We start from the raw sequence: 27,564 nt of genomic DNA, 5'->3' as shown, positions 1-27,564 counted from the left end.
ATATGTGTTCAAAGTCTGTTTGTACAAGCAGCGAGAACATAATTTTATTGTCTTATTCAGCAGGCATCAACTCAACAGTACTAAACAGTTCCTCCTCAAGTCCAGAATACAAAGGTGAAATTATTCATAGGCAAACACATGATGGTGACTACAATGAGAAGCCTCATACACCCTTCTTTGTGCTAGCAGGCACTAGCCTAATCTGGGGGGAAATAATAGTGACTAAGTCCCTTCCATGCAGGAGCGCCCATGAGAAGCTGGTGCACTCCTATGTACACCACTTTTGTAATCATATTTTTTAAACTATACTACCTAACCTAAGGCTGTGGTGAGAATAAGCATGTGGGCTCAGATAACCCAAAATACTGGAGTGCTTAACTGTTTACTGAGATACTACTAGCATCACAGTGTATCATCATACTTGTAACACTACATGTAAAACTATGTATTACTATTGTGCTTCTTACAAAATACACACTTGTATTATTAGCAATAAGCATACTGTTGGTGACCTTGTACTACAAATCAAGAGTTCTGTGTCAAAATGCCTCATGAAAACTGGAAACTCCAATCAATTTAAATGGAGACATTAATTAATGAAGTAGTTTCCTACTTCAAGAATTAATTTAAGAAGTGAAATTAAATGAGAAACAAGAGTCATAGAAAACATGGAAAGCAGGCTCTGGAGCAGGGCAGGAAGAAGGCAACTGCAGAAAAGAGCCCGAGGAAGACTCAGTGAGCATGACAGAAACCTTGTCCTGAGCATGTAAAAACACCACAAACATTTCATCTTCTTTCTGCTAAACCACAACAATCTTTAATGGAAATAAAATATAAAGCCAAAGAGAATTATTTATTTCTTACTAACCTTCAGCATCTGTGCCTCTGTATTAACTTTGGACCCTAAAAGGACCATGGCCAGAGCAGCAGAGACACTGAGGGGAGAGAAGAAAACGTTGCCTGTTGGGTTGGTGTCATTAAACCTTCTGAGTAGATCAAGTGCAAATCTGCTGTTGGCATTACACAGAGTCTCCATGGTTACAGCTGAAAAAAAAAACCATCAGTGGGGACGCTGGGAAACACTCGTCAAAAACCTAACCTAACCTTGTGTGACTCACAGAGTAAAGGCTGGATTAATCTGGTTGCAGCTGGGTACAAAACCAGCAAGAATTTCACTGTCAATGCATCTTCTTCTTCAAAAACAACCATTATATGTATTTTTTTCCCACATGTATCACATATCTCAACCTTCCCTATCATGCTAACTTTAAAGACATTATTTAAAAAGATTCCTTGCCTTCTAAATTGAAACTACAAGTATGTGTGCTGGCAGGATTGCAAGTTGAAGTCCTTCAGCCTCACAGACTCAGCATACCCCGGAGAGTTCACTCATGCTGTTTTCACCTCACTCTTCTACCCAAATCCTGCAGAGAGGACATTCACAGTAACTGCCCAGGGACACTTTGCAGCAAGCTGACCCTCTTCATGCCACAAAAAGGTGTCAATGCTGCCAAAGGCTTAGGCACAGACTTACCTTTAGCAGTGTAAAGCGCTGCTATCTCCACCAGCCTGCTCTGCCCAGAACAAGTGAACTACCTGCGTGCCTCAGCCAGGTACAAACCTGAGCCCCAGTAGGGCTGGGCAGTCCCTGACACACAGGCAGAGCCCCGGGGTGTTGTGAGCTGAAGGTGACATACCGGCTATCAAAGGCAGAAGTGAAGCACAGAACAGAGCTTCAGGCCTCACACTGCTCAGCCAAAGCAGGGGTTAATTTTGGTGAGATGCTCCTTAGGATGCCCTTGGAGCAGGATGGATGGTGCGAGGGCTGGGTCAGGAGCAAAAACCTACACACAGGCTCGCGGCAGCACTGCTTGAGGTTGGAAAACCTTCCTGCTTCTCTCCGCTTGCTTGGAGCAGGACTTTTGCATTTGGCAGTTTCTAGCTTGTTTCCTCAAAGAGTTCCATTTGTGCACATGCCGCAGCAGCCAGGGCAGCTGCCCAACGATATTGTCACTGATACTGTCCAGCTACACGGAGGAGTCTGCAGAGTCTTTCTACGGGAACTGCAAAATAACACTATCTGCTTCCACCACCAGACGGACAAATGCCCTGCATCTTTGCAACGTTCTTTTACCTAGCTGTATGATAAACAGCCCCATACAAAACAAAAAAATCCAAACACAAACTCGGAAAGCACGCATACTTTTAGTTCCACTTCCTGACACCGCCGCGCCGTGTGGCTGCTTTCACTGAAGCCACCCGGTTTACGGCCCCCGCCCGCCCCAGGCTGCCCGAGAAGTGCACGCCGTCCCACGCAGACCCCGCCGCCGCGGAAGGGAGACACGGGGCGTCCCGATATCGCCCCATTCACGTCAATGCACCTGGAGGGGGGGGCTGAGGCGAAGCCTGCCTTGACCCCCTCTCGCCCCGGAGAACCCCAGCACAGCCCGAGACCACCCGCCTGACTGCGCGGACCGGCGCGGAAGGAAGCGTGGGGACCGGCGGGGCGCGACGAAGGCAGGAGAGAGGCCGCGGGAGCGCGGCCCCGGAACAGAGCTGGGTGTCCTCACCCAGGAGGGAAAGAGCCGGGTTGAAAACCGACTCTCCCTCCTCCGTCAGTGCATGATCAGAGGGTTCTGTCCCACGGGACAAGTGCAGAAAGCCCACCCAGGGTATGTGTCTGGGAGTCTTAGTATTGCCTGGTAATAATACTAATAAAAGCTTTCTGGTGAATGAACTGCAGGGCTGTTGCGAATCCTTAAATTACTTGGTACAAAACGGCTTAATCAGAAATTGCCTCGTACACTAAGCTCTGTGCACCAGTTCTCACCGACATACCCTTCTTGACAGTAGCTACTAGAAATGGTAGTAGTTACTACCCTTCAGTAGTTACTAGAAATGGGTAAGTCAATACTATTACTTAATTCCACTCTTTAATTCCACTAACTGCTGTTTCCAAATCAAATCAGTCACACCCTTTGCCTAGAGAACACCTCATCCAGGGGTCCTCCCTCCACACTGCCCTGCTGTCAGACTTCTCTCTTTTAATGCAAGGAACATAACAGCATGGAAGGGCCTCTTGGGCTCAACTCGATTGTTTTCTCCACCAAGTCACCAGGAACCCACCCCACTGGCTTTGGGAGCAAAGCACTAGCCCTGTATTAAAGCTCTGATATATCCCACCCCTCAAATCACATAGCACTTTCATTTCCCTCACCCCAGACAGCCAAGTTACAGTGTACTGAAATAAGCAGTGCAATCCAGCACTATCTGGATGACAGTCAAATGCTTTGGAATTGTGCACAAAAAGGTAACAGTGCAGTCCTGCACAAAAACAGCTCTTTGTTAAAAATCTTCACAATGCCAACACCAAATGCCGTGGCAACCTAAATAAGCGCCGCAGGACTGCAGTACTTGGAGAATGTTTGGAATTCATTGTCAAACCCAGCAAGTACCCAGAAGCTGGTTGTACTGTATCAAGAGGTAATTGGGATTTTTCATACTACAGATTTAAGAAATAAAGGCATAATTTATGGTTAAAGACTCACACCACTTCAAGTTCTTTTATTATTTTAGGAATAGAAACAGCAAAACAAAACTATTAGGAAAGCTATTTCAGCTATATCTTTGGTATTATGCAGTTGCATTAAAATGTTTAAGAAACAATGAACAGGAAAGATCTATCACAGCAGAAAGTCTTTGTTATTCAAATATTGCATAGGCACCATATGCTTTTTCATTACATTCTTTAAAGGACTAGAACCAGCTGATAGGTAATAAACTCGGGTGTCCTCTGCTGATAAAACACTTCTCACTCCATGATTACCCTACAAGGACACCTGGTACAAAGCCATATTTTTATTCCCATTCTTGCCTAAGTGCTTGTCCAGTTATTATCCAAAACCCCTATTTCATCAGGTTGCTTAGCAACACTTGGAACAGACTGCTAAAGGCTCCTTTCATCTCTAGGGAATGTATCAAGAGATTAAGTGGATGAGTTTGGAAGAAAAAGAAAAGACAGGGGATGGGAGGAAAAAGGGGGAGGGGAGCTGAAGACATGCTCCAGCCTTGTCAGAACCAAATTAACACCTTCTTTTCCAGTGGGAAGTCAATGCCCAACTCTACCAGGTAGCCACAGAAAGTAAAGCCGAAATGGGATCTGCAAGGAGAGAGGAAGCACTGGCTGAGCCAGTGGGATGTTTCTTGTGTCAGCAAGAAGTGAAGACATCTCTGCGCTGAGGTGCACCAGCTAAGAGTTGATTTAGATGGCATTGACTCCATGTGTCTAAGTAGCTCCCTTATACTATCAAGCCTGAGATGAAGACCACAGAACTGGACTCAGGCACAGCTGAAAGAGGCAATTAGTGCAAAAAGAGTAGCCCTATTCCAAAGAAACAGAAAGTTACTGTGTAATGGCAGCCAAGACATCTTCTTTCTAGGGAGAACAAAATCTCCCACAGAACAAAATGGTGGAAGTTTTGTTGTGCCGGATGAAGAAAAGGAAGGGATGATCTGCAATGAAGTCTTCAACAATCATCGCACAGCGCATCATCATCACTCCTGCTGTGGCAGCTGCTGCTTCAGTGCCTTCTTCATTGACTTCCACAAAGGACTTGTGAATGACTTCTGAAAGCACCAGCTCATTGCCAGATGAAATCCCTGAGAAGTCTGCCTTCCCTAAATCAAACGCATCAGGCATTCCCATGCTGCTCAGGAGGGGTTTCAGATCATAATTTTCTTCCAGTTTAAATCTGGGTAAAGACACTTTCACCTCTGTGCATTCCATTGCTTGTGGATTGAGCCAATCTGTCACCTTCTCATATGTGAGTTCTCTTTCCAGCTAAAGAAAACCCAAATATTTACATAATTAAAAACAGTTTTATTCAGCCATAAGTAGTAATTACTGTGTTTGTTTATACAGTGCATAACATGCATCTTTCTTCCAGGGTTTAGAGCATCTCAAGCCAGAAATGCAAGTTCTGCTTCTCATTAGAGAACTACAGCTTGAGCCAAGATCAATCCCACATGCTTTTTGGTAGATACAGTAAGGATCAGTCCCTTCTATGTAAAGTTTACTTTTATAAAACATGTTAGATTGGGGGCTTTTTACATTTTGCATATGGGAATCAAAGGCAGAGAAGAACTAATGACAAGTTCTCAAAGAAACCAAACCCAGTTCCTCTATTTCTTAACCAGAACATCCTCCCTTGGTTTGACAGGCTGATGAAAAAGTCTGCTCACAATGCCCCCTGCAGTCAGTGTTAGAAAACCTTATAAATAAATTCTTGTCCAGGGCATGCAATAGCCAAAAAAATTGAGTCATATCTCCACAACAGAAGAGATCCTACATTTTCCTGTGAGCTTCTCTGGAAGTGGGCAGGGACAACCTGCCAGCTGTTCAGAACAGAAAATCTATGGGACAAGCTATAGGACTTCCTAAGAGCTTCCCCAACACCCCTCTCACCACATATGCTCCTCAGCACACCACGCCCTCACCATAACCACAGCTAACACCTGGTGCTGAGGAGGGTCAGGTCTTCAGCTGGTGCTAAACACCAGTGACATAAAACTCTGGAACTGAACTACAGTTCTATATGCAATATCAAACTTTCTTCCCCAGAAGGACACAGACTTGCATTTATCTCAACAACTTACACTTTCCAAGCCAGTGGACCCATCCTGAATTGCATCAGGGAGCAGGATAATCATGCTGAGTTCATTACCAACATAAGGGAGCTCAAGGATTTTGGTCTGCAAGTCCCAAATATAGGCCATGTTAAACTTATCCTTCCTGCACATCATCTGCACAGGTCTGGTCTCTTCCTAAAAGTAAAGAGATGTTATCAGGTAGTACTGAGTGAGTATGCTGGTCTCAAAATACAAAGCAGGCATCCAGTTACTCAGGGCTTTTAATAATTTGACTAAAGAGAACTAAACACAACACAGAGCTCAGCCTCACCACTGCCTTTTGTGAAGAAGTAAGGATCCCTAAGACTTAATTTTTAGTTACTAATGTGGAAATTTCTGTCAAGTTTCCTTTAAGGAAAAAAAGGCAAAGACATGTTTGTCCTCTTAACAACTAGTGACAAGCACTAAACAGAGCTGGTAAGAAGCAGAACCCATGTTCCCTGCTTTAAATGAATGCAGAGCTGTTTCAATGTAGGTATTTTCATTTTTAGTCTATGTGGCTCCAAGTGCTGTAAACAAAGAGAAATTAAAATACTTTAAAATTTTATTAAAAATACTGAGAAAGGGAGAACATTATTTTGAATTCTTAAGTCACATGGATAGTAAGAAGGTGTAAGATTTTTCTCCTAAATTTCATTCTCTGGTATCTCCTTCCGTTTTCACATGGTACATCAGCTACTGTAATTCACATAATTATTTAATATCTTTTCAGTTAAGAGCTTCATTACTTTCTCCTTTACCTTCATGAGATAACCATGTAAGTAGTTTTTTTGTTTTTAAAATAAAGGCCATTGAAACAATACCCACAGAGAATATGGCAGAAATTATCTTGCAGCAGCGACACAAGAAAAAGATAGCAGCCTTCTAGTATCTGAAGGGGGCCTGTAAGAATGCTGGAGAGGGACTCTTCATTAGGAACTGTACTGATAGGACAAGGGGCAACGGGTTCAAACTTAAACAGGAGAACTTTAGATTAGATACAAGGAAGAAGTTATTATGAGGGTGGTGAGGCACTGGAATGGGTTGCCCAAGGAAGTTGTGAATGCTCCATTCCTGGCAGTGCTCAAGGCCAGGCTGGACAGAGCCTTCGGTGATATGGTTTAGTGTGAGGTGTCCATGCCCATGGCAGGGGGGTTGGAACTAGATGATCTTAAGGTCCTTTCCAATCCTAACTATTCTATGATTCAATGATTCTATGAATAGGCAAAGAAAAGGCCACACAGCACATGAAAATCATTTTGTTTCAAGAGGTGCAAGCATCAGAGAAGTAATGTCACAGGATGCTGGAAAGGCTCTTGGGATGTTAATGTAACTCTTTCCCACTGGGCACACTGTAAGACAGCTATCTTAAAACTTCAGGTTACACCTCAGATTGCCAATTGTTCATTTGAGTCCACTCACACACTTACGCAGACCATCAGTGGCTAGTCATTAATAGGATGAAAATACAAACTTTATCCATTAAGTATTATGAGGAAAGAGACCTGCAGTTCTCTATGTGTTTAAAAGCAAGTTCCTTGGGTAAGCCAAGGCAGCATTCCCAAATCCTACATCTTAACTTTCTCCAATAGTTCTCTGGATCCCTTTCCTAATTTCAGGACATCCTAAGTCTGTACTAGTCCAAGGAAAAGAAAATTCAGTAGTATGCCTGGATACCATGCAAGCTTTTTTTTCAACATGCTTCAACAGTGAGAGGGCAAGGCAGCAGGAACCAGGTCAGTCCAGTGGTTTCTGAAGTGCTGCAGTAGGGAGTATGAGGTGAGCAGCAACACTCCTAACTGAAAAGTGGTATTAGCAGTTCAAGCTAATATGTTTCACCGCTGGGGGAGGGATGGTTTGAAATCAGACAGGAGGGCTTCAGTTTTGAATAGTGTTTATTTTAAGCAGGGAAGTTAAGGAAGTCATGTTACCAGCTTTTGCTAGTGACATCTGGAGGCAGACCCAGAGTTTACGGTGATCTTGAGGGGCAGTCATATCCTGCTAATGATAGTAGCCAAGGCTTCTTCAATGGCACTGATACATTTCTAAAAGCAAGTATAGCATGGGGTCTTCAAAGACTTATTTCTAATTTTACATTTGTTTTGGATAGAAATGGTAGAAATGGGGGGGGGGAGCAGTGACTGAAGACTTACAAGTTTTGCACACATGTAACTGCAGCTTTCTGCCTACAACCTAAAGGAAATTTTCTTTTCTTATCCTCACCGGTTTTATCATGAAATAATGAAATTCACAAACTTTTGTGAAATTGTTCACAACTCGCAAACAGCATGGCAGCTTTACTCAACTGTTCTCTTCAGTTCTGAGCTCTGTAACTACATAGAGAGCTACTTCTTGCAAAAAAAAAACAAGCAGGGCAAAAGGAAGAAAGAAGAGACAGAATGAAAGAAATACTTAGTTGTTATATTAAAGTTTCTAGTAATTATGTGAAACTTAACAGGAACTAAACAAAGAGTGCTCATATTAAAGTGAGAGGATATAAGGTATTTCATACAGCCTACCCAAAGTAACCCTGCTTGCACGAATTTTTTTTTTTTCCTGTCTTCAAAGTTAAATGTACTCATTTCAGAGTGCTTCAGAGTAACAGTGGATTGTCAGCATTTTAGCACATCATACCTTGTTTATTTGAAATGGCACTTCTGCTGTCCTCTCTTTGTCAAACTGCTTTGCCCAGTTGCCTTTGAAATAGATGGCATTCACCAACACAAGTCTGGTCAGTGAATCGAGAATGCCCTCTGCCAACAGGTTCTGAATTTTACCTTTACGATACATGGCGGGGGGGGAGAAAAAGGAATTTATTTAAACAGTTTGATACGTATCTAATTATCTAATATAGTACCTACTCTGTAATTAATATAGATGAGAGAATTATGTACCAAACAGAGCACGAACTCAATGTCAAGCTCAATGTTTGGTTGGCGTTTTTTTTTAATTCACAATACTATATCCTGAAATAGCTCTTTACCCAAGCCAGGGCTGACGTTAAATACAATATAGCATCTTGCAGAACACTCACCTTCAGTCCTTTCCTCTACCCAGCCATTTATTTGTTTTCTGGAATCCTCCCACGCACGCATGAAGTCAGTCTTTTCTAGTCCAGCATGGTAGGATTTTTTACTCAACTCTACAAAGGACTAACACGGACATTCAGAATAGCTTTTCAACATTTTACTCTCATTCAGCCACATATGATTCCCAAATACACCAAGAAAATCTGCCCACTCTTCTCCCCCAGTTTCATATTGAGCCATTGAAGTTTTGCTTTCACATTCCTATTAGGTTTTATACCATCTATTTGAACCAGGAACTGTCCACTGTATGCTAAATCACATGCCAAAGTTCTACGTAACTTAACTGAAAACTGATGTAGCTAGGTTTTTTGGTTAGTTGGTGTTCATTTTTTTCTTCATTGAGAGAACATAATTTTGTAAGCTTCTCTTGACATAAATTTCATTGTTAAACTTCCCAAGGTTATAGAAAACTCTTCAGAAGGTAAACTGATTTTTCTTAGGAAAAAAGCCACACCTTCTGTCCGATTTAATATACCTAGATTTTTATTATACAGATGCAAAGTTTTAAAGTACAACCCACATAAGTTTTATCTATTAGACAGATGAAATACTACCATTCTTCTTAAAAAGAATCATCGTAAATTACTCCCTGGGGGGAAGGCTAGGGAGGGAAAAGGAAAAAGAGGGGGAAAGTAGAGCCTTTTATTTTCTTGCTCTTAGGCAATCATCTAAAGGAACACATGTAACACAGTACCTACTACCCTTATTTAGATCTTCTGACAAGGAAAATCTCTTAAGTCATTTATTCCTCTCAGCATGATCTTTGGATGGCTTATGTAATAGAACTACAAAATACTGCCCATGCTGAATAGGAATGACAATTCTTTTGTATCATATTTACACACTATCAAGGGAAAAGAGGTATGTCAACTATTTGTCCCACAGCCAAAAATATGGATGGATCATGGAATCCTGAAGAATTAGGAGTCTGATGGATTTCATAGTGCTTTGCACCAGTTGTGCACTTGGGTCACAGGTTACGTAAAAGGAGCTTCTCCATCAAGTTCAGATACCAGGCTCTGGCATAACCTACTGCATTAGTAGGTGTCACCCCAAAAAAACTGGAAAGTAAAATCCAAAGCTTGTCTTAGACCTCTGAAGGAAATAGGAAGCCAATACATTATACTAAAAAAATTACACAAATTTAATGGTTACTTACTGAGAGAAACTCAAATGTCTTTTCTCCATAAAGTCGGTTAGCAGTTCTCAGTATATATTTGGTGTTTGGATCATTAATTTCAGAGAGAAGTGACTGATACCCATTGTGAGCATCCTCAGCCTTTTTCAGAGAAAGCACCTGTAGAAAGACAAACATCCTCAGCAAGAGTCCATGCCCTCCCTAAACACACTTGCTTCAACATTATTTTTTTCTTAATGACTTTTGGGGTTAAAAACTGACTTGAAGACAAAAGATTTTTCATTAAGCCTCCCATCTGGAGCTTATCATGCAAGTCACATATGATGTACCCAGACAGGTGTTGTACAAGTACTGAATTAGGGAGCAGAAGAGTCAGCAGTATTTAGTTTCCTTCACTCAAGCCAAGCATTACAGTGTAGCAAAATCATCAAGGTTGGAAGGGACTTCTGAAGATCACCTAGTATAACCCCCCTCCTCAAGCAGGGCCATCTACAACCAGCAGCCCAGGACCACGTCCAGATGGCTCCAAGAATGGCAACAATACTATTTTAAAGGAATTTCCATACATTTAAAAAACTGTGTTTATACTCTTTTTCCACTTCCAAAATAGGCAAACATAGGAACAAAAATGACTGATTATACTTTCAATAGTCAGTTGCATATGTAAAAAACACACCAAGTAGTATTTGCTACCTGAGCAAGTTTAAAAAAAGTTAAGCCTGGCGACATTTTCAAAACATGTTTAGACTGATATTAAGCAAAAAGAACATACTGGAAGAAAGTATTTTATGTAGCTCAATTCATCAAACCTACACAAAAACCCCAGGTAGCTCTTAATGACATACTGAAGGAAGATCTGTCTCAAAAGACCAAACACACAAAAACCACACACAAAACTAAACAGGAACCTCTGAATTTCATACCAAAGAAAGGTCCTCCTATAAAACCAGTAAAACCAGGTACTGCTTACATACATACCAAATAAAGACCTCTGCTCTCTGAAACCAGAATGACAATAATAGTTTTGCAGAAGTTCAGGTCACAGTATGTAATACTGATCTGCTGCTCATATAGTCCCATCAAATTCAATACACTAGGTTTATTGAGACATACCTTTACTATTTGGGCTCCAGTGTCACCTTTTGAACCCAGCAAAACCATAGACAATGCAGAAGAAATACTAAAAGGAGAAAAGAACAGATTCTGCCCACTTCTGTTCTCACACAGCTTTCTTAAGAGGTCGAGCGCAAAAGCAGTATTTGCTGCACAGAGGCTATCCATGGTTCAGAGCCTGGGAGACGAAATATAAAATAAGAATGACTCAAATTTATTCTAATATAAACTGAAAACTTATTTCTTTTACATTTCCCAGAATAAACTACACAGAAAATGTCACAATTAGATTGGAAAATTATCAAGTCGCTGAAAAACTGATTTGGTGGAACACGCACCTTAAATGGCACAGTAGGAACTTAAGTTATTTTGGCAATTTATTGTTTGCTTTTGTATTTAAATCCTATACCTGTAAAAGAGATAGCAGTTCCCACCTGTGTCATTAGACTCTTCACTATGTAAATAATACTACATCTTTTGAGACAATCAGATACAACAGTATTTTGCTTAGGATTTATTGAAACAAGTCGCTTTTGACCTCACAAAGACAGTTATCTGCCTTTACAGGAAAACCAGAGCAAAAGATCAGGTATCACAATAGCAGAATTATAAATTCTTACCTTGTCTAAGTCTATGTATCTTCAGTATTACCTTCAGCTTACTGATACATGTGCATGCTGTGTTTTATACCTAACAGCCACTCTGGCAGACGTCTGCAGAATTACTTGACCTACAAGACTAAAAAGAAAAAAAAAGTTACTTGGTCAGCATGACAATTACTGTAATTTCCTCCTATAGTACAAAGAAAAATCAAAGTCCATTTCAGTTCCATTTTATTGCCTGCAACACGGAAACACACACAGACATATACACACACAAAAAAACCAGCCCTGCTTCCAGATAACTTTATGGGACATGCACAGTGCAACACACGTTATTTGTATGTACATAGTGTATATCAGGCATGTGTATGCCCGATATACATTACGTACACAGATGCGTAGGCAGCTAACCCGAGATTAAACCACACACCTATTAATGGAGCAATAAACAGTAGAATTCTGACTTAACTGTAGTAAATATCACCAAACATTGTAAACTATCAGCTGGCAGTAAAGTCATCTGCATATTTTCCTTCCCTTAAGGCAGTGCCTACTGTTGATATGTTGCTACCAAATAAAAAACCAACACCTGATTCATATCACTGATTCATTATCTCAAAAAATTAGGTGGAAAGGACAAGTTTCTGCATGCCTGATTTTCCGCCTAAGAAAATTTTCTGCTAGTAGCTCCGCTATAAACAGTAGTAACTTTTATCCTGTTTCTCTTCTCCCATAACCGAAAAGGAGGGCAGAGGTGGGGTGCAATCCTCCAGTTCTGTGTGAAATCAGTAATTTAACTACACATACTTTAAAGCATAACTAAGAGGCACTTTGCATTTTCAGTTTGTGGTGGTTACAGCAACCCCCCAAATTTCCCTACTGTCCTAATACCTGCAGATTACTAGCAATAAGATTTTTTTGACCTGTAGGCCAAAACACACAGTAATAGTGACACCTATAAGCAGTTATTATCTAGAAAGTTTTTGTAGGGCTGCCACACCAAGCAAGATCTAACAGACAAAGGGATATAACTCATGCCGTTTTGCCTACCTGAAAATCAGTGGATTTAACCAAATTATAAGTAACATTTCAACAGCTGTTATCAGCTATTGTTCCCATGCTTAAAGTCAAAAAACACAGCACTGCACCAGCTACTAAGGAGAAAAATGACTGCTACTGCTGAATCCAGGACATACACAATGGCTGCACTTCAAGGAACAAAAAAATGTATGACACGAGCATATATTTGTCACTCAGTTATAAACTGTATGCTGCAAAACCCTCAGTGATCACAGGGTTTGCTGACAGCAACTCATTCCTCACTCTGGTCTCCCTGTGGAAGTTCCTGGGTGCCCTGACCCTGTTCATTCCTACCACTAAGAATTTGAAGCATATATTCTCAGCAGTAGACCCCTATGCTTTAGGAAAGTCTTCAGGGACAGGCTGTATCTACCTCCAACAGCAGATACACACTACAGTGTCCCTCTCAGCTACTGTTTTTGCCATGGGGGGACCTGGCCAGAGCAGGGTGCAGGGAGCTCCAGCCTGTGGCCCAAGAGACATATGCCAGCAAGTGTACAACACAGATTAGTGCCCACTATATGGAGATGCCTATCCAACGTCAACTGCCTCTGAGGAATCACAAAACAACTGTTTCAAACAAAGTCAGAGGAGGAACTCAGGGTGATGAACATCAGGTGGTGTCACTCTCGACAGAGAGAGCTGCGTATATGGGACAGACATCTTTTTCTACCCTCTGAACGAAAGCAACCTTTCTCGAGAAGAAGGCTTCACTTAGGTTTAGGAGAGTCAGGACAGATGTTCAGACATCTGAAAGGTAAAACTGCTAACAGCTCCAGACAGCTGCTCTTCACATCACACCTCTCTGGGGCGAGCAGCAGGATACAGGGAATGACACAGCTCCATGAGCACCCAACATCACCGGCCCTAAGGCCCCCTAAGGAGCCGGGGGTCTCCAAGGTCTGACCCCATCCCAGCAAGCTCAGGCACAGACAAGGGCTTGGTATTCCCTAGGACGAGAAGACCCTCCTCTGCGCCCCTACTGGACTTGTCACCACGAAAGACACCAAAACACTTCTGCGTGGCCCCATCATTTCTACACATGAAATACGCCCTCTACACGCCACTGCGACTCCAGCTGGCAAGAAGCAGAAACCACGAGAGAGAAAAAGGCACAAAAGCAACGCCGCGCAGCCTCTGCAGCACAGGCTCCCCGTAGGAAACGGCATCCCCAGGCCAGCAGCACACTCACCCCACCGGCCGCCGCGCTTCCCTCCTCCCGGAAGCGCCGCGGAGCCGGGGGAAAGGCCGGCAGCTCGGCCCCTCCTCAGCCGCGCCCCGGGATTGAGCCGGAGGCTACGGCGCTTCCTTATTCGCAGCGGCCAACGGGCAAGCGCCGCGACCGCACCGGCCAAAATGGCGGCCAGCCACCGCCCACTCCCGCCAAGAGCATTACCTTCCTCACCGTCACCGTCACCACCCCCCCCCCCGCGCTTTAGTATCTCCCTGGGCACAGCCGGTGATTTTCCAGATCTGCCTCCCTCGCGTGGCAGAGCTGACAGGAAACACCCCCAGCCCATGGCAGGTTATAATTGTTACTGATTACTTTTGAAGCAGGGCTTGTTTTAAACGAAAATGAGCTGCTGCTGTACAGGCTTGGGCCCTCCTCGTGTACCCGAGGGTCTGAGTGAGGCAAATAGTCCCTGTAGAGGTGTATTTTTAATTTATTTATTTTTTTTTTTAAAGGAAATCCGTGGAGTGACATGCATGTGAAGCTAATTTGAAGTTAAATTCGGAGCTGCTGAAGGTTTAAACCTGGGATGTGGAAGGAAGACAAGGGGATAGCCACAGGCCTTGGGTGTGGAGGGTCTGCCTCCAGCTGCAATGCAAGGACCGAATTGAGGGCTAAGCAGGATGTAACTGCTGCAAGCTGGGATTAAGTGCCCAGACCACTAGTCATGGGGTGAGGAGAGAGACTGTGTTAGCATGTGTTTGTATGCACTGCTCAGAGGGGAAGGGATAGAAATGCCACAGCTAATAATGGTTAGGACAGAGCTATCCTTGATGGCTTGGTCTGAATGACAACCAGGATTGCTCTATGGAAGCAAGCCACTGTGCCCTCCTCTTGGCCCTGTCATGTTTACCCATCCCTTCAGGGTAAGAGGGAGGGCACAGGAAGAGCTATGCCTCTGGCCCTGGGTTTGCGGCCTGATGGAGAAAGGGTCAAGGTCCTTCTCCACCTAATTGCAAGCAAGCATCTCTGGCGCTGCAGGGCCAGGAGTAACTGACTAGGGTGAGCAGAGTCTGCCATAGAAGAGAATGGTTTGTGATTTGTTGTGTCTGATGAAGAAGAGAAAAGGGTGGTCAGCTTTAAAAGTCATTCTTGGTGCTTTTGATCTCATCACCAGAACACCTGTGGCAGCTGCTGCCTCAGTACCTTCTTCGTTGACCTCCACAAAAGCTTTGTGAATAACTTTTGAGATGAAAAGGTCCTTCTTCACTGACATCCCTGTGAAATCAGCCTGAAGGGGGTCAAAAGCATTTTGTATTCCCATGCTGCTCAAAGTGGATTTAAGGTCATAATTCTCTTCCACCTTGAGCTTGGGCAGGTACAGATCCACTTCAGCTTTCATCATATTGGCCGATTTGGTCCATTCAGCCAATTTCTCATAGGTCAGCTCTCTTTCTACCTGCAATGAATCAAGGAGGAAAACAGCTGGAATATGAAGGACAGAGACAAGACATGCGCATACCAGTGTCATAACACTCATCATATAAGGAAAGCAAGTGCCTGGAAAACATAGGGTTGAAATACTTTTAACTTAGCTTAGGTCTAAGATAGAGAACAATGTTTGTGTTGTAAGTCTGTGGTGTGGTAACAGAATTTAGTAGTCTTACTAACGTGAGTGAATTATTTCTTACCATCCTTCTAATGACTGAATTATTTCTTACCATCCTTCTAATTATCGGTTAGTTTGGAGACAGTGACTCCCGAACATCGGCTAGCTTAGGATACTTCTTGTCTGCCCATCCTGTTTTGCTTGCAATAAATTTCATACGAAGGTCACACTGTTCTAACTCTTTGCCAGCTATCAGAAACTTAGAGATATGGCTGGTTTCAGGTAGTTTTGTGATTACTGGGGCATCTAACTGTGCCAAAGGTGAAAAGTACACTGTGAGGAAGACTTCTTACTTCATCTTGAAGACCCCTGTCCATGACTGTCGGAGGGCAGTGTGCAACTGCCAAAAGGGAGAAGACTTATGATAATGAGTTCCTAAACTAATTGTAATAGCCCCACTGATCTCTCAGGAAACGTAATGAATGTGCATGTTTGTGTGTAATAAATACCTGCTTGCTTAACCCCTTGGTGTGCAAGTTAGGAGGAGCGATTCCTCTTGCACCTGGGCCCATAATAAACATACCTGCTTTATAACTCTCCTTGAGTTGTAGAGTCTGATTTCATGCTTCACTCATCAAGAACATGTAAAACAAAACCCAGCCACCAGCAGTGGCTACAGCTGGAACATGCGCCATATTCATAAGGCATGATCCTGCAAAGTTCTGTGTGACTTATACTCCTGTTTATTTTCTTAAAGGTAGTGAGGTGTAGGCCTGAAACCTCAGAGTAGTTATATTTTTTTTCCTGGTGTGAAGAATATTGCTTTTTTGCAATGTGTGACTTATAATGATATTAGTAAGCTCTTGCTTTGTGTGTATATGGATAACTTTACTCCTAGTAGTGGGAAATAAGTGGAATGCGTGGGACCTGAGGTACAAATAAGAAGATGCTTGTCCTGATCTGTTTAGAATCTGAAACTTATCCTGGCATGGTCATGAGTGGCTGTTGATACCTTCTGGGTCGGGATAGTCAACACTTAGTTTGAGAAAATACACACAAAATACCACAAAATACCAGGTGCAAATCTGGACTGTGAATGGTATAAAAATTAATTAATACAGCTCTTAGGAGAAGATAACTTCAGAGCGCAGTGATTCAGATTTGGTCCTTCCTTTGTTTGTGGTATTCTGGCAATAGAAAAGAGGATGCAAAACAGTCTAAGCCAGTTGTGCAGACATAGTTTTTAGATGCATCTGTAAGTAAAATACTATGTGTGCAATACTATCAGATGCCCTCAGCTTAGGAGCTGGGAAGTTATGGTGTTAATGAAACAAAGTATGCACACATCAAAACTTATTCTACCATGATTTTGAAGCTTATTCTTCCTCACTTTTTTAGTCTGTTTTTGTTACTGTATCATAGTGTATGTGACACAACAGCAGGTCAGTTTTACCAGCTCCAGACCAGTAGTGTTATCATTGATGTCATCTGGTAGGAGGACAAACATGCTCAGTTCATTTTCCACGTATGGCAGCTCAATGATTTTGAATTTCATGGTTGTTTCATGGAGTATCAAAAATGTATCTCTCAGAAACATCATCTGTACCAGTTTAGTCTTGGTCTGTGAAAAAAATCAGATGTGAAAAAAATCAGATGTGAAAAAAATCAGACATGAAAAAAATAGTTACTTCATTCCTTAAATGGAAGTTTACTTGCTTAGTTGCACTGAAAGCAAAAATTTGCAAACAAGTACAAGACACAGCAGCATTTGGATACACAGTGCCCTTTTCGTATGGTATCACATACACTCCTCTTTTCAAAGTCATTTGGATCCTTACAAAAAAAATCAGCATAGACACATACATACCTGCTAACTGAATCACGTTTCTTGTTTTAAAATAAAGGAGTTAGGTTAGCTTTGATAAGCAAATAACTGCTGTGAGTATTTCATGTTTTCTCCCAAAAGTTACATTTTTGGAGTAAGGGCCTTGATTGGGGGAAAAAAATGTTCCCTTTCTTCTTGGGGATGCCATCAACACTTTTGTTTTACCCTGTTTTATCCTTCCCATCCTGTTTTATCCTTTCAGGCAATACTGATCATCTCACTTGTTTCTGAACCATATTTTCTGTGGCTTGTGCTGGCTTTTCCTCTTCCCCAAACCAGACAGGACTGGATTACCAAATGGAACTGCATTACACCATAGTCTTTTGAACTCCTATACTGTGCTTTGTTCACAGAGCTTTTACTAATATATCCACTCTCAGCTTCACGTTGTTACATTTGAGTGCAGAAGTTTATCTGTTCACAGGCTTTGCTATGATGTATCCTGTGAATTAAACTGTCTCTGTGCACAGTGTATTGGGTTTACATAGCAAGGTTTTTGTAGCAAGGGAGTGCAGGAGTCACTTCTGTGTGAAGACTTAAGAAGTTGCCTCCATCTCAGGCAGAGCCAGTTCCAGACCCACCACTGGTCAAAGCTGAGCCAGTCAGTGATGTTGGTAACATCTTTGTGATAGCATAGTTAAGAAAGGGTAAAAACTGCTGTGCAACAGCAGCTGGGAGAGAGGAGTATGTGAGTGAAACAGCTCTGCAGACACCAAGGTCAGTGAGGAAAGAGGGGTGTAGGTGCTCCAGGCATCAGAGCAGAAATTCCCCTGCAGCCCATGGTAAAGACCATGGTGATGCAGATAACCACCCTGCAGCCTGTGGAGGACCCCACACTGGAGCAGGGGGATGTCCGAAGGATGCTGTGACCCTGTGGGAAGCCTGCACTGGAGCAGGCTCCTGACAGGACCTGTGGCCTCATGGAAAGAGGAGCCCATGCTGGAGCAGGTTTGCTGGCAGGATTTGTGACCCCACAGAGGACCCAAGCTGAAGCAGCCCGTTCCTGAAGGACAGCACCCCATGGAAGGCACCCACACTGGATCAGTTCATGAAGAACTGCAGCCTATGGGAAGGACTCATGTTGGACATGAATGACTATATCCCATGAGAGGATCTCCACATGAGCAAAAAATTGTGAGGAGCAGCAGAGACCATGTGGGATGAACTGACTGCAATCTCCATTCCCCATCATTCTGCACTGCCTTTGGGGATAGAAAGAAGAGTTTGGAGTGAAGTTTAGCCTAAAAGAAGGAAGGAGCCATGGAAGGTGTTTTGTATTTGGTCTTATTACTTATTAACCTACTCTGATTAATTTACAATAAATTAATTTTCCTAAACCAAGGCTTTTTTTTTGCCCAGGATGGTAATTGGTACATTCTCCCTGTCTTTGTCTTGGCCCAGGAGCTTTTCATCCTGTTTTTCTTTCTCTGTCCAATTGAGAAATAGAGTGATAGAGAGGCTTGGTGGGCAGCTGGTGGCCAGCCAAGGCCAACCCACCACAACCATGTATCATGATGAATCCTAAAACCACACATGTAGCATAGTAGGTACACAGTAGGTTTTAGGTACACAGTCACATCATTGACATAATTGCTTCATCTTGCCTGGCACACAAAAGGTGTTTGCACTCGTAATCTATGTCAAACAAGATACTTCCCATTGATGAATAATTTTGCTTGCCTTTAGCGCAGTCCAAAAATCTGCATGCAGTCAGCTACTGTGAATCATCAGTACACTAAATACTGTCAGCTCAATAACATGCCCCCCATGTATGCTGAATACATCATCCTCATGCACTCAGCTAAAATGACAGCCCCCATGAAAATTCCCTCTGAGGTTTTGTGCAACACCCAGCAGGCAAACAGCTTGTTCAGTTTCCTTAATTCAGAGTATAGACTGTGTCTTAAAAACAGAAGAGAGCTGTAGGTGTGTAAACAGTGCTCTCAAAAGCAACTCAGTCTGTTTTGAAAGTCGGACTTTGGTACTTATTTCCTCTTGTCCTTCAGCTGCTTAACCATGGTGTTCTCAAATGTTTTGATACAGAAGAGCTATTAATTAAAAATCTTATTCTCATGAATATGCATGGATAAGATAATGCTGAGTTCTTTTCACAGTTGCTATTCTCACTGAGTTTATGCCATGTGTCCAGCTACAAGGAGCGTTTCAGTGGCATATGAAATGTGGGTTAAGTATTTAGAGGTTTCTTGCTCCTCAGCAATAGACATACTGATATATGATAACAGGCATATAGACAAGGAATTTACCTTGCTCACTCTGAAGGGTGTCTCAGAAGTATTTTTCTCCAGAAATTTCTTTTCCCAATTTCCTCTGAAATAAATGGCATTTACTAAGACCAACACAGTGCGAGAATTGAGAGATCCTGCAGGCAGCAAACCCTGTATTTTCCCTTCAAAATCAGACAAATAGAACTGTTATTTCAGTAGGACTATATAACTCAACAATTTTATTTGTTCCTTCTCTATGCCTACCTCTCTAGCAAAGGTGTTTGCATTTGGGAGGAGTTTTTACTGTACATTTTTCATGGTGTACATATGGTTAAAATGGCTTTGAAGTATATCGATACTTGTTGCAATTATGACAGTAAATGTCATTGGAAAGTGGGTAAAGTGGAATAGCTTGGCTATTCTGTGAAGATGGTTGCAGGCAGCTGAAGCAAGCAGAAGTAAAAACCTCAGTAATCAGAGTGAAGCCAATCAATATCTACCTGTGCCTTCCTCTGTACAGAAATAATTCAGAAGAGGCTATGGCATGAAGAATCAAGGGAAGGACCTTGTAAGGGGCATCAGTTTGGAGAGAGACATTCTTTATGCTTTTTAACTGTGCTTTGCTCATTACCTCCCCTGAGTTTTCAAGACTACAAGAGCAATAAATGTGGAAATACAAATTATTTGAACGCTAGACAAGAAAAAAGCCACCAGAGTGGTACTTACTCTCAGTTTCATTTTCAACCCAAGAATTGATTTGTGCTCTGGCTTGTTCTGCAGCTGTCTTAAAGTTTACAGCTTGTGGCTTTGCGTTGTAATAGCTTGTAATGAGCTGTAAGAATTTCTGAAAGATAAAATTTGAAAATGTATGCTTATTTAGTTAAGTTTGAATTATAAAAATGTTAGAAATAATCACTTCAACAGATTATACAATCAGCTGGTACTTAATTGAAGAAAACATACTTTGTTTTGAATGGGATAAGCCTTAAAAATAATGTCTAATACATTCTATACTAAAAATTAAGGACAGACCAAGCTTCAGTCTCAAGGAATCTGATGCTTCAAATTTTTGTGTTTGAAATCCAATATGCAATTTGTAATTTTGAAATGCCCCATGAAACATTCTTCTTTTGGGTTTTTGTTGTTTTGGATTTTGGTGGTTCGATTTTGTTGGTGGTGGTGGTTATTTTAACTTCTCAAAATGACCTTTTTATATAATTTAATTACTTCCTGCTTTGTGAAGTAGAATTCATAGATCATAGAATTCATAATTCATAACTCATTCATCATTTGCCCAGGGAGGTTGTGCATGCTCCAGCCCTGGCCAGGCTGGACAGAGCCTTGGGTGGTATGGTTTAGTGTGAGGTGTCCCTGCCCATGGCAGGGGGATTGGAACTAGATGATCTTAAGGTCCTTTCCAACCCTAACTATTCTATGATTCTAATCCAGTACAAGAGGGAAGAATAGTTTGATATGAAGTTGAAACAAGGCTTTTAGTTTGCTACAGAGGTGAGGAGCCTGCCAAGAGTTTGTGAGGACAATAAAGGATCAGCCATAAAGGGAACATTCTGGTAGAATAAAATCATAGGAAAAAAGCGGAATTAATGTTTGCATTGCTGTCTGTTGTGAAACAGTTCATGGAGATTCCCAGCAGAAAATTCTTCAGATTTCCTGTAAAGCATGAGATTATGGAGAAAATGAGCAATAAACTTCAGAGGGACAGATTTCTAATTACTTAGGAGACCAAACAAGCTCTAAGATCAAAGAACAGTAATCTCATTTGAAACCACCTTCCAGGAAACTGGAAGATGATTAATACAACCTCAGTTTTTAAAAAGATGTCAAAAATACAGGTGATTACAAACTCATGAGTCTGTACGGGGCAAATGAGTAGAATAGGTGTAGTGGGTGTAGGAGTAAACATGATGTATTGAAGGAATGTCAACAGCATTTTGTAATAGGAAATCCTAAATCATAAATCTGCTAGTGTTTTTTTAAGGTGTTGGGAAGGGTATGGGTAGAAAGGTTGAGCCATTATAGTCTATCTGTTTGGATTCCAAAAGGCATTTCAAAGACATTTCCTAAGACTTCTCACCAAAGGCTGAGCATCAATGGGAGTACAGAGGTAGATCCTGTTTGTTTGAAAGACTGGAAACCAAGAGGAGGAGGAAACTCTTCACAGTGAATGGTAATTACTACTGGAGTACCAAAGAGATATCTGATGAAGTCTGTGCTAAAGTATTTATTCTATAAAACCAAGGTCTAAATGTTTGCATTAACATATAAATATTAAAATATTTATAAATGATCCAGTGAAGTGTAAGGTACAGAAAATTATTATGACTGTTTAGGAACGAGGTATTGAAGCTATAGTGGGCAGTTGATAGGAAAATAATCTGACCAATTGCCATCAAAAAGCAAATACAAATTCAAGAGTTACAAAGAAAGGAGTAGGGAACAAAAGATAGAATATTAGAATGGCACTGTATAAAGCTATGGCAAGCCCATTGTCTGAGTTCTATATGCAGCCCTGGCCTCCTCTGTCTCAGAAATGCTAGAGTGTAAAAGATACAGAGATAGGTGAGTTGGGTGACCAGAGATATGGAGAAGCATCCTTTAGAGGAAAAATAAACCAATAATGATGCCAGCAGTCAGCAGTCTCAAAAGACACAGCCACTGATGAGGGTTCCCTAGATAAGGGTTACAGTAGATTCAAAATGCAAGCCTGCAAATTCATGAAGTCCCTGAGCTGCAGATCACTTGGTGCCTGCAGCAGATTTTGGAGAAACATCACTACACAGCATGCCTTGTTCTCATGCATTTCCTAAACTGCTGGCCACTGTTACAGATAGATGGACCTCTTGTCTGTCCAAGGCTACCCCACATGTCTGCCCTCATGTGCTCCCTGAAACCACAGTGGTATCATCTGGAGATTTTTTGTAATGTCTATTGATAATCCTTCTTAATGTCAAAATATTCTCAAGTAAAGATGTAAACTCACGGGCAGTAATGGGTAGGTCTTTTCCTCATACAGTCGATTGGCACTCTTAAGCAAGTAGGTACTTCTGGGTTTGTTCAAGGCAGACAGCAGCTCTTTGAAGCCAGAGTGGATGTTTTCAGCTTGCTTGTGCTCAGGATCCTTGGGAAGAGACACCAATTAGTATGGATTCTCTTGTAATTAAAATGGAGTTTTGGGGGATGGAGCTCTTTTTTTGATATGTTACACATTTGCAGTACTGTGTATAACTGGACAAATTGTTTCCTGTCTGTAGGGAGATGATCTGTTTCTGTTGTGCCATGCAGGCCTTTGGGGAAACAAGACCCAGGAAGTTGACTCTCTTCATTCCAGTCATGGTCAGGCCTACTTTTCAGTTTCACAAGGCCCGGTCAGTGCAGCCTGGCAGCTGCTGAGAAGGTGCTCTGTTTTGATAGACACTAATGTCAGGGCATGAACTTACCAACTATTCAGATTTTCTCTGTTTCACATGAATTTTGTTGTTACTATTTGAATTTTGGAGGGAGCTTTTCCTGAATGTCAACGTTGATGGTCTCAGGGAGCATGCAAGCTGTTGCCAGCTGTTGCATTGCTGATGGAGGAATAAACTGCTACCTGTTAGCTACTTCCCTCCAGCTGCTTGGGTGCAGTCTCCTCCTTCATGGTGTATACTGTGCCCTGCATATGAGACACCGAGAGTGTGTGCCACTGACACATGGTGATTTGTCATAAGGTTGGTCAGGTGGCATTCCTTGCTCTAGTGTTTTCTCACTCATGCTGAGACATGGGCTGCTAGGAAGGACTCCTAGGAAAGAATTTAGTAGCCAGCGGGCATGGAATAGGAGAGGCTGGATTTTGCAATGGGATGGGAACAGACTTGAAGAGGTAATAGAGGGAAATATCTAAAGGACGAGATTAGGCAGACTTTGCTACAACTCAGAATGTCAGTGAGTTGCTAAAATGAACATGGATGTAATGATTCATCTTGAAGATCAGTCCCCCTCCATCTAGGAAGAGAATTATATAACCTTCCCCCTTTTATTTCCAGTTTGTCTAATCTAGTTTCTTTGAACTTTTAGTTTCTGTGCCGAAGAAACATGGCTTGTTTGAGTCTACAAGCCTTTCCGTGCTTAGGGAGTTCATCTGATGAAAAACTAGTACCCCGCTGTGGGAAGTCTCTGGCGAGCTGATGAACATTATGAACATACATTAGCTTAAACAGGAATTTTGTTTGCCTGATGTGTCCATGCATGAGAAAAGTGGAAGGGAGTTTATTGCGAATGCAGTAACTGTTTTTCACTTAAAAAAAAACAACAAAAAAAAAACAACAAAAAACAACAACAACAACAACAACAACAACAAAAAACAAAAAACAACAAACAAAAAAAAGACAGAATTGTCCTAAGCATATCAGGACAATTGATCTGTTGTTGCTTCCATAGACCCATTAAAACCAAATAAGGTGGTATTAGGCAAATCAAAGTGCCACTAGTGTTTCAGTTCTGCCTTTGAAGGCCCAAGTTCATGAGTTTTACAATAGCTTTGCCTGCTTTTTTGCATTTGCTCTTTCTATATATAGTTTTCACTGAAGTGCTATAGTAGATACAGACTGAAGACAAGCAGATGTTAAAAGGCTAACAGTAAACTAAACAGTAAACTAACTAAAGCAGTAGTTGTGTTTAACTATCTCCTTCTCAGAGATTTTTTTTTCTCTGAATCTTTTTTTGTAACAAATACCATCTTTCTTCTCTTTGGACTCCCCAGAGAAGGCCTTGTTGTCCCAGATGAGCTTTCTTCTCTTGCAGCCTGGTTAAAATGAAGAACCTGTGATGATGACAAATGTTCATAAAAACAGCTTTTTATTTGAAGATAAATGTGCTCAAGAGTTATATGTTAGTTTTCTATGGTAATTCACCAGTCATGCCCAATGAAGTTTAGTCTATTCAAGTTATTAAGGACAAGTCCTTACTCTCAATTTAGTCTCTATAAATTATATCATTACTGTATAGAATTCAATCACATGTACTGCTTAATAATAGATCAATATTATGGCTGAAACATTAATTTATTTAGGTAAATATCAATTTATTTGGGTGAATGTTTATTTTGTGCTTAGCTGAATGGAATTTATTTTCAGATCATGACCAAACACAACAAAGAGCATAGTGCACTTCAGAATCTTACTGCTGGGACACAAATGGAAAACTCTGCATTTAATGTGTTGAAATAAATGTTTATAACCTAGAAGAGTACAAAGATTGAATGATTCTGCAAAAGTGGGCACAACTGAAGTTATATTTCCAGTAGTATTATGTCTTCATTATTTGTGGGAAGATTACTTCATTTACGGACTATGTCTCAAGCAAAGGTATTTGTACTGCTTCTGTGCAGGAGAGCTTACTGACTTTGGTATGCAGTATGAGAAAGCAGATATACTCTTTCCAGAACCACCTGGGGTCTAAAAGCAGTGATACTATCTCCAGCTTTTCTGTAGCATGTCTTAGCTCCATATTTTTTTTTTAATAAAGTTGTCTTTTTATTACTATTTGAGCACCATATCAGGTGGATTATTCTGTTCAAAGGACAATTAAAATGGAAGGTAGTGATCCAAGTAAGACCAGCAGCAGCCTTTAATGTCAGTAACTTCCCTCTGGCGCACCCCTTGCAATGCTCTAGGGGCTGTAAGTGTAAGCTAAATGTGGGGTGTTGCAGAGCAGGGTGATCTTGGAAATAAAGTGGAAGAACAGTGACCTGCAGGATTGCTGGCAGCACAAGCAGGGTTATTTCCTGTGCCAACGTTATGTTCTACTGTGTTGTTCCTTTCTGTTCCACACAAGCTGAAGAATAATGCAAGTTATGTGGCAACAACCTGTGAAGTGATATCCTGCTGATTTCAGAGCTTACCTCAGCCATCTGGGTTGCAGTGTCACCTTTTGCACCCAGGTAGACCATGGCGAGAGCAGTTGCAATACTCCAAGGAGAGAAGAAAATGTTTTGGCCTCTGGAAGTTTCATTCAGCTTTTTGTAAAGGTCCAGAGTGAAGCTGTTGGTTGACACCGAGAGAGACTCCATTGATACAGCCTAAGACAAATGAGTGTCAGAGAGAGGTGGTGACTGCTTCTTCACTTCTTTTAACAAATACAAAGCTGCTAGTGGGAGATAGCCTGCACCTTCTCAAATACAGTGTGAGGGTGTCAGTGTAATGGGTAAAATACTGCACAGAGACCAAGTACAGTCAGCTAGTAGGTCTCTTTTTTAAGACCTGCATTATTTTTCCCTTCCCCATCACTCCTCCATGTCCTCAGCTTTTTATTTATGCTTCATCAGATGAGCACAATTTTAGCTAGAAATGTTTTCACAGACCCAACTTGTTTCAAACCCCCATTTGCTTAAGTTTTAGAATTCTTCAATTGTGAGGGAGTGAAACACGATCATTTGTCACTGTGCTGCTTTGAGCTTTTTTCTATTTCTTTAAACTTCATGTGCTATTATTTTCTGCTGAAAAATCATGGTGAATTCATGTGATTCAGTGCATGTATCTTGACGGCTACTAGAGATCTGTAGATTTTTAGATGTTCTTGGTGTAGGTAAACACACATTTAGAAATTGTTTACAGTTTTTCAAATAAACTCTTGTATCTTACGTACAACCCCATATAGTTTGTGTTCTAAACAACAATTTTTCCCTTTTTTTGTCTGCTTTCTGATCAGAACCTCTTCCATCCTTGTTTTACTTCTTTTTCTAAACGTGATTTTACAGGACAAAACTAAAGCAAATGAGAACAAACCAACCACAAGATTAAACTTATTTTCCACATGTGGATCCAGGTCTTATTAGCACATTTTATATCAGTCTAATACTGTTGACAAATATTAGGATAAATTCAGACATTTCTGTTATCTTCACCAGTAAAAGGACTACTAAAACATGTATTGAAGTCAGTGTAAGATGGCATCAGGTGAAAGGTTAAGCATTAGAACAACAACAGCAACTGGACATTTTAATCTATCTTCACCCACAATTTACATGCTTAAATCAAAACCTTCTGTCCTCAAAGCCAGCTGCCATGCAGTGTTAGAGATGTCCAAAGACTCTGGGATCCTTAAGTTTTGATTTCAAAGCCTCCCATGGCTCCACAACTGCTCTGAAACATTCTCAGGGATGCCCGAGGTGCATGCCCTGCAGCCTAGCTCACACCTAAGTACTTCTAGGACCTTCAAATCAGATTTCTCTTACTGCTGTGCCTGGAGAAGCTGATACTCCCAGAGCATATCTAGGGAACAGGGCTGAGCTGAACATTTTTGCCTGAAGAATTTCAAACTGACTTCTCCATCTCCTGTTCTCAGAGAATACCTGAACTAAATCTGCATGGAGCAATCAAGCTTTTCTCAGACTTGAGAGAGAGAGCAAGTGTGTGTTTCTTTGAGGTTCACTGGTTCTCTTAGCCATCTCAGTCATCTGGGAAAGGAAATATCTGGATGCCTGTTCCAGTAGTTATTTGGTACTAATGAAGTAGAGGCTTGAACTAACGCACATAATGCTGAGCATCCAAAACACCGTGCTACTGAGTCCTGTTGTCTTGTGTGCTCAATTCCAGGATCAGCAGGAAGGTATTCTCTCCTGCAGCTTATTCTCAGTCCTCTGACCCTAAATTGACTGGTAACCTTCTGACAGGTGAGGAAACTCTGCCCTCTCAGGCTACATAGGTTTTGTCTAAGCTTAGCTTGTATTCTGCCCACTGTGCCCTGTCAGAGGGTTTTTGTAAGGGCTACAGTTTGTGTTAAAAAATGAGCACTCCCTTCCCCTGACTTTTCCACCACTGTTTAATCACTTAGTTCCAAAGAATTTAACATGAATTTGCAAGACTTTCAAAGTAAAGCTAGTTATTTTGATATGAATATTTACATTACCTGAAATCTTGAGGGAGAGAAGAATAAGGATCTGTCTTCAGTCAGGATCTGTGGTGGTCTATGAAGCAATGAATAGTTTT

At 41.5% G+C, this 27,564-nt stretch overlaps 2 protein-coding genes across 3 annotated transcripts in view; both read right to left on the bottom strand.

The window, feature by feature from the left end:
• Positions 1-5,793, bottom strand: part of LOC134163159 (leukocyte elastase inhibitor-like) — a 12,047-nt gene extending 6,254 nt beyond the window's left edge. Inside the window, exons 1-2 of one of the 2 annotated variants that reach the window (XM_062617756.1) lie at positions 5,656-5,793; positions 869-1,044 (exon numbers count right to left, since the gene is read on the bottom strand). In XM_062617756.1, the coding sequence (XP_062473740.1) occupies positions 869-1,036 (168 nt within the window). In that variant the 5' untranslated portion in view covers positions 1,037-1,044; positions 5,656-5,793. Of the gene's footprint in view, positions 1-868; positions 1,045-2,457; positions 2,661-5,655 lie in introns of those variants that run through there. The other variant, XM_062617755.1, reaches the window with a different exon arrangement.
• Positions 3,545-27,564, bottom strand: LOC134163106 (uncharacterized). Its single transcript, XM_062617658.1, has 15 exons — positions 27,485-27,564; positions 25,479-25,655; positions 24,312-24,398; positions 22,581-22,718; positions 20,306-20,423; positions 19,619-19,761; positions 16,923-17,090; positions 14,919-15,319; positions 13,882-14,066; positions 11,008-11,180; positions 9,916-10,053; positions 8,702-8,819; positions 8,302-8,444; positions 5,656-5,823; positions 3,545-4,840 (listed from the first exon to the last, which is right to left on the bottom strand). Exons 2-15 carry the CDS (start codon positions 25,644-25,646, stop codon positions 4,436-4,438), a joined length of 2,553 nt encoding a protein of 850 aa, XP_062473642.1. The 5' UTR covers positions 25,647-25,655; positions 27,485-27,564; the 3' UTR covers positions 3,545-4,435.

This window comes from Pezoporus occidentalis, unplaced genomic scaffold (genome assembly GCF_034315485.1).
Source record: "Pezoporus occidentalis ecotype Australia unplaced genomic scaffold, CSIRO_AGI_Poc_V1 ctg2, whole genome shotgun sequence".
NCBI lineage: Eukaryota > Metazoa > Chordata > Aves > Psittaciformes > Psittacidae > Pezoporus > Pezoporus occidentalis.
Note: the sequence above shows the minus strand (reverse complement) of the source record. Positions and strands in the feature narration are given on the sequence as shown.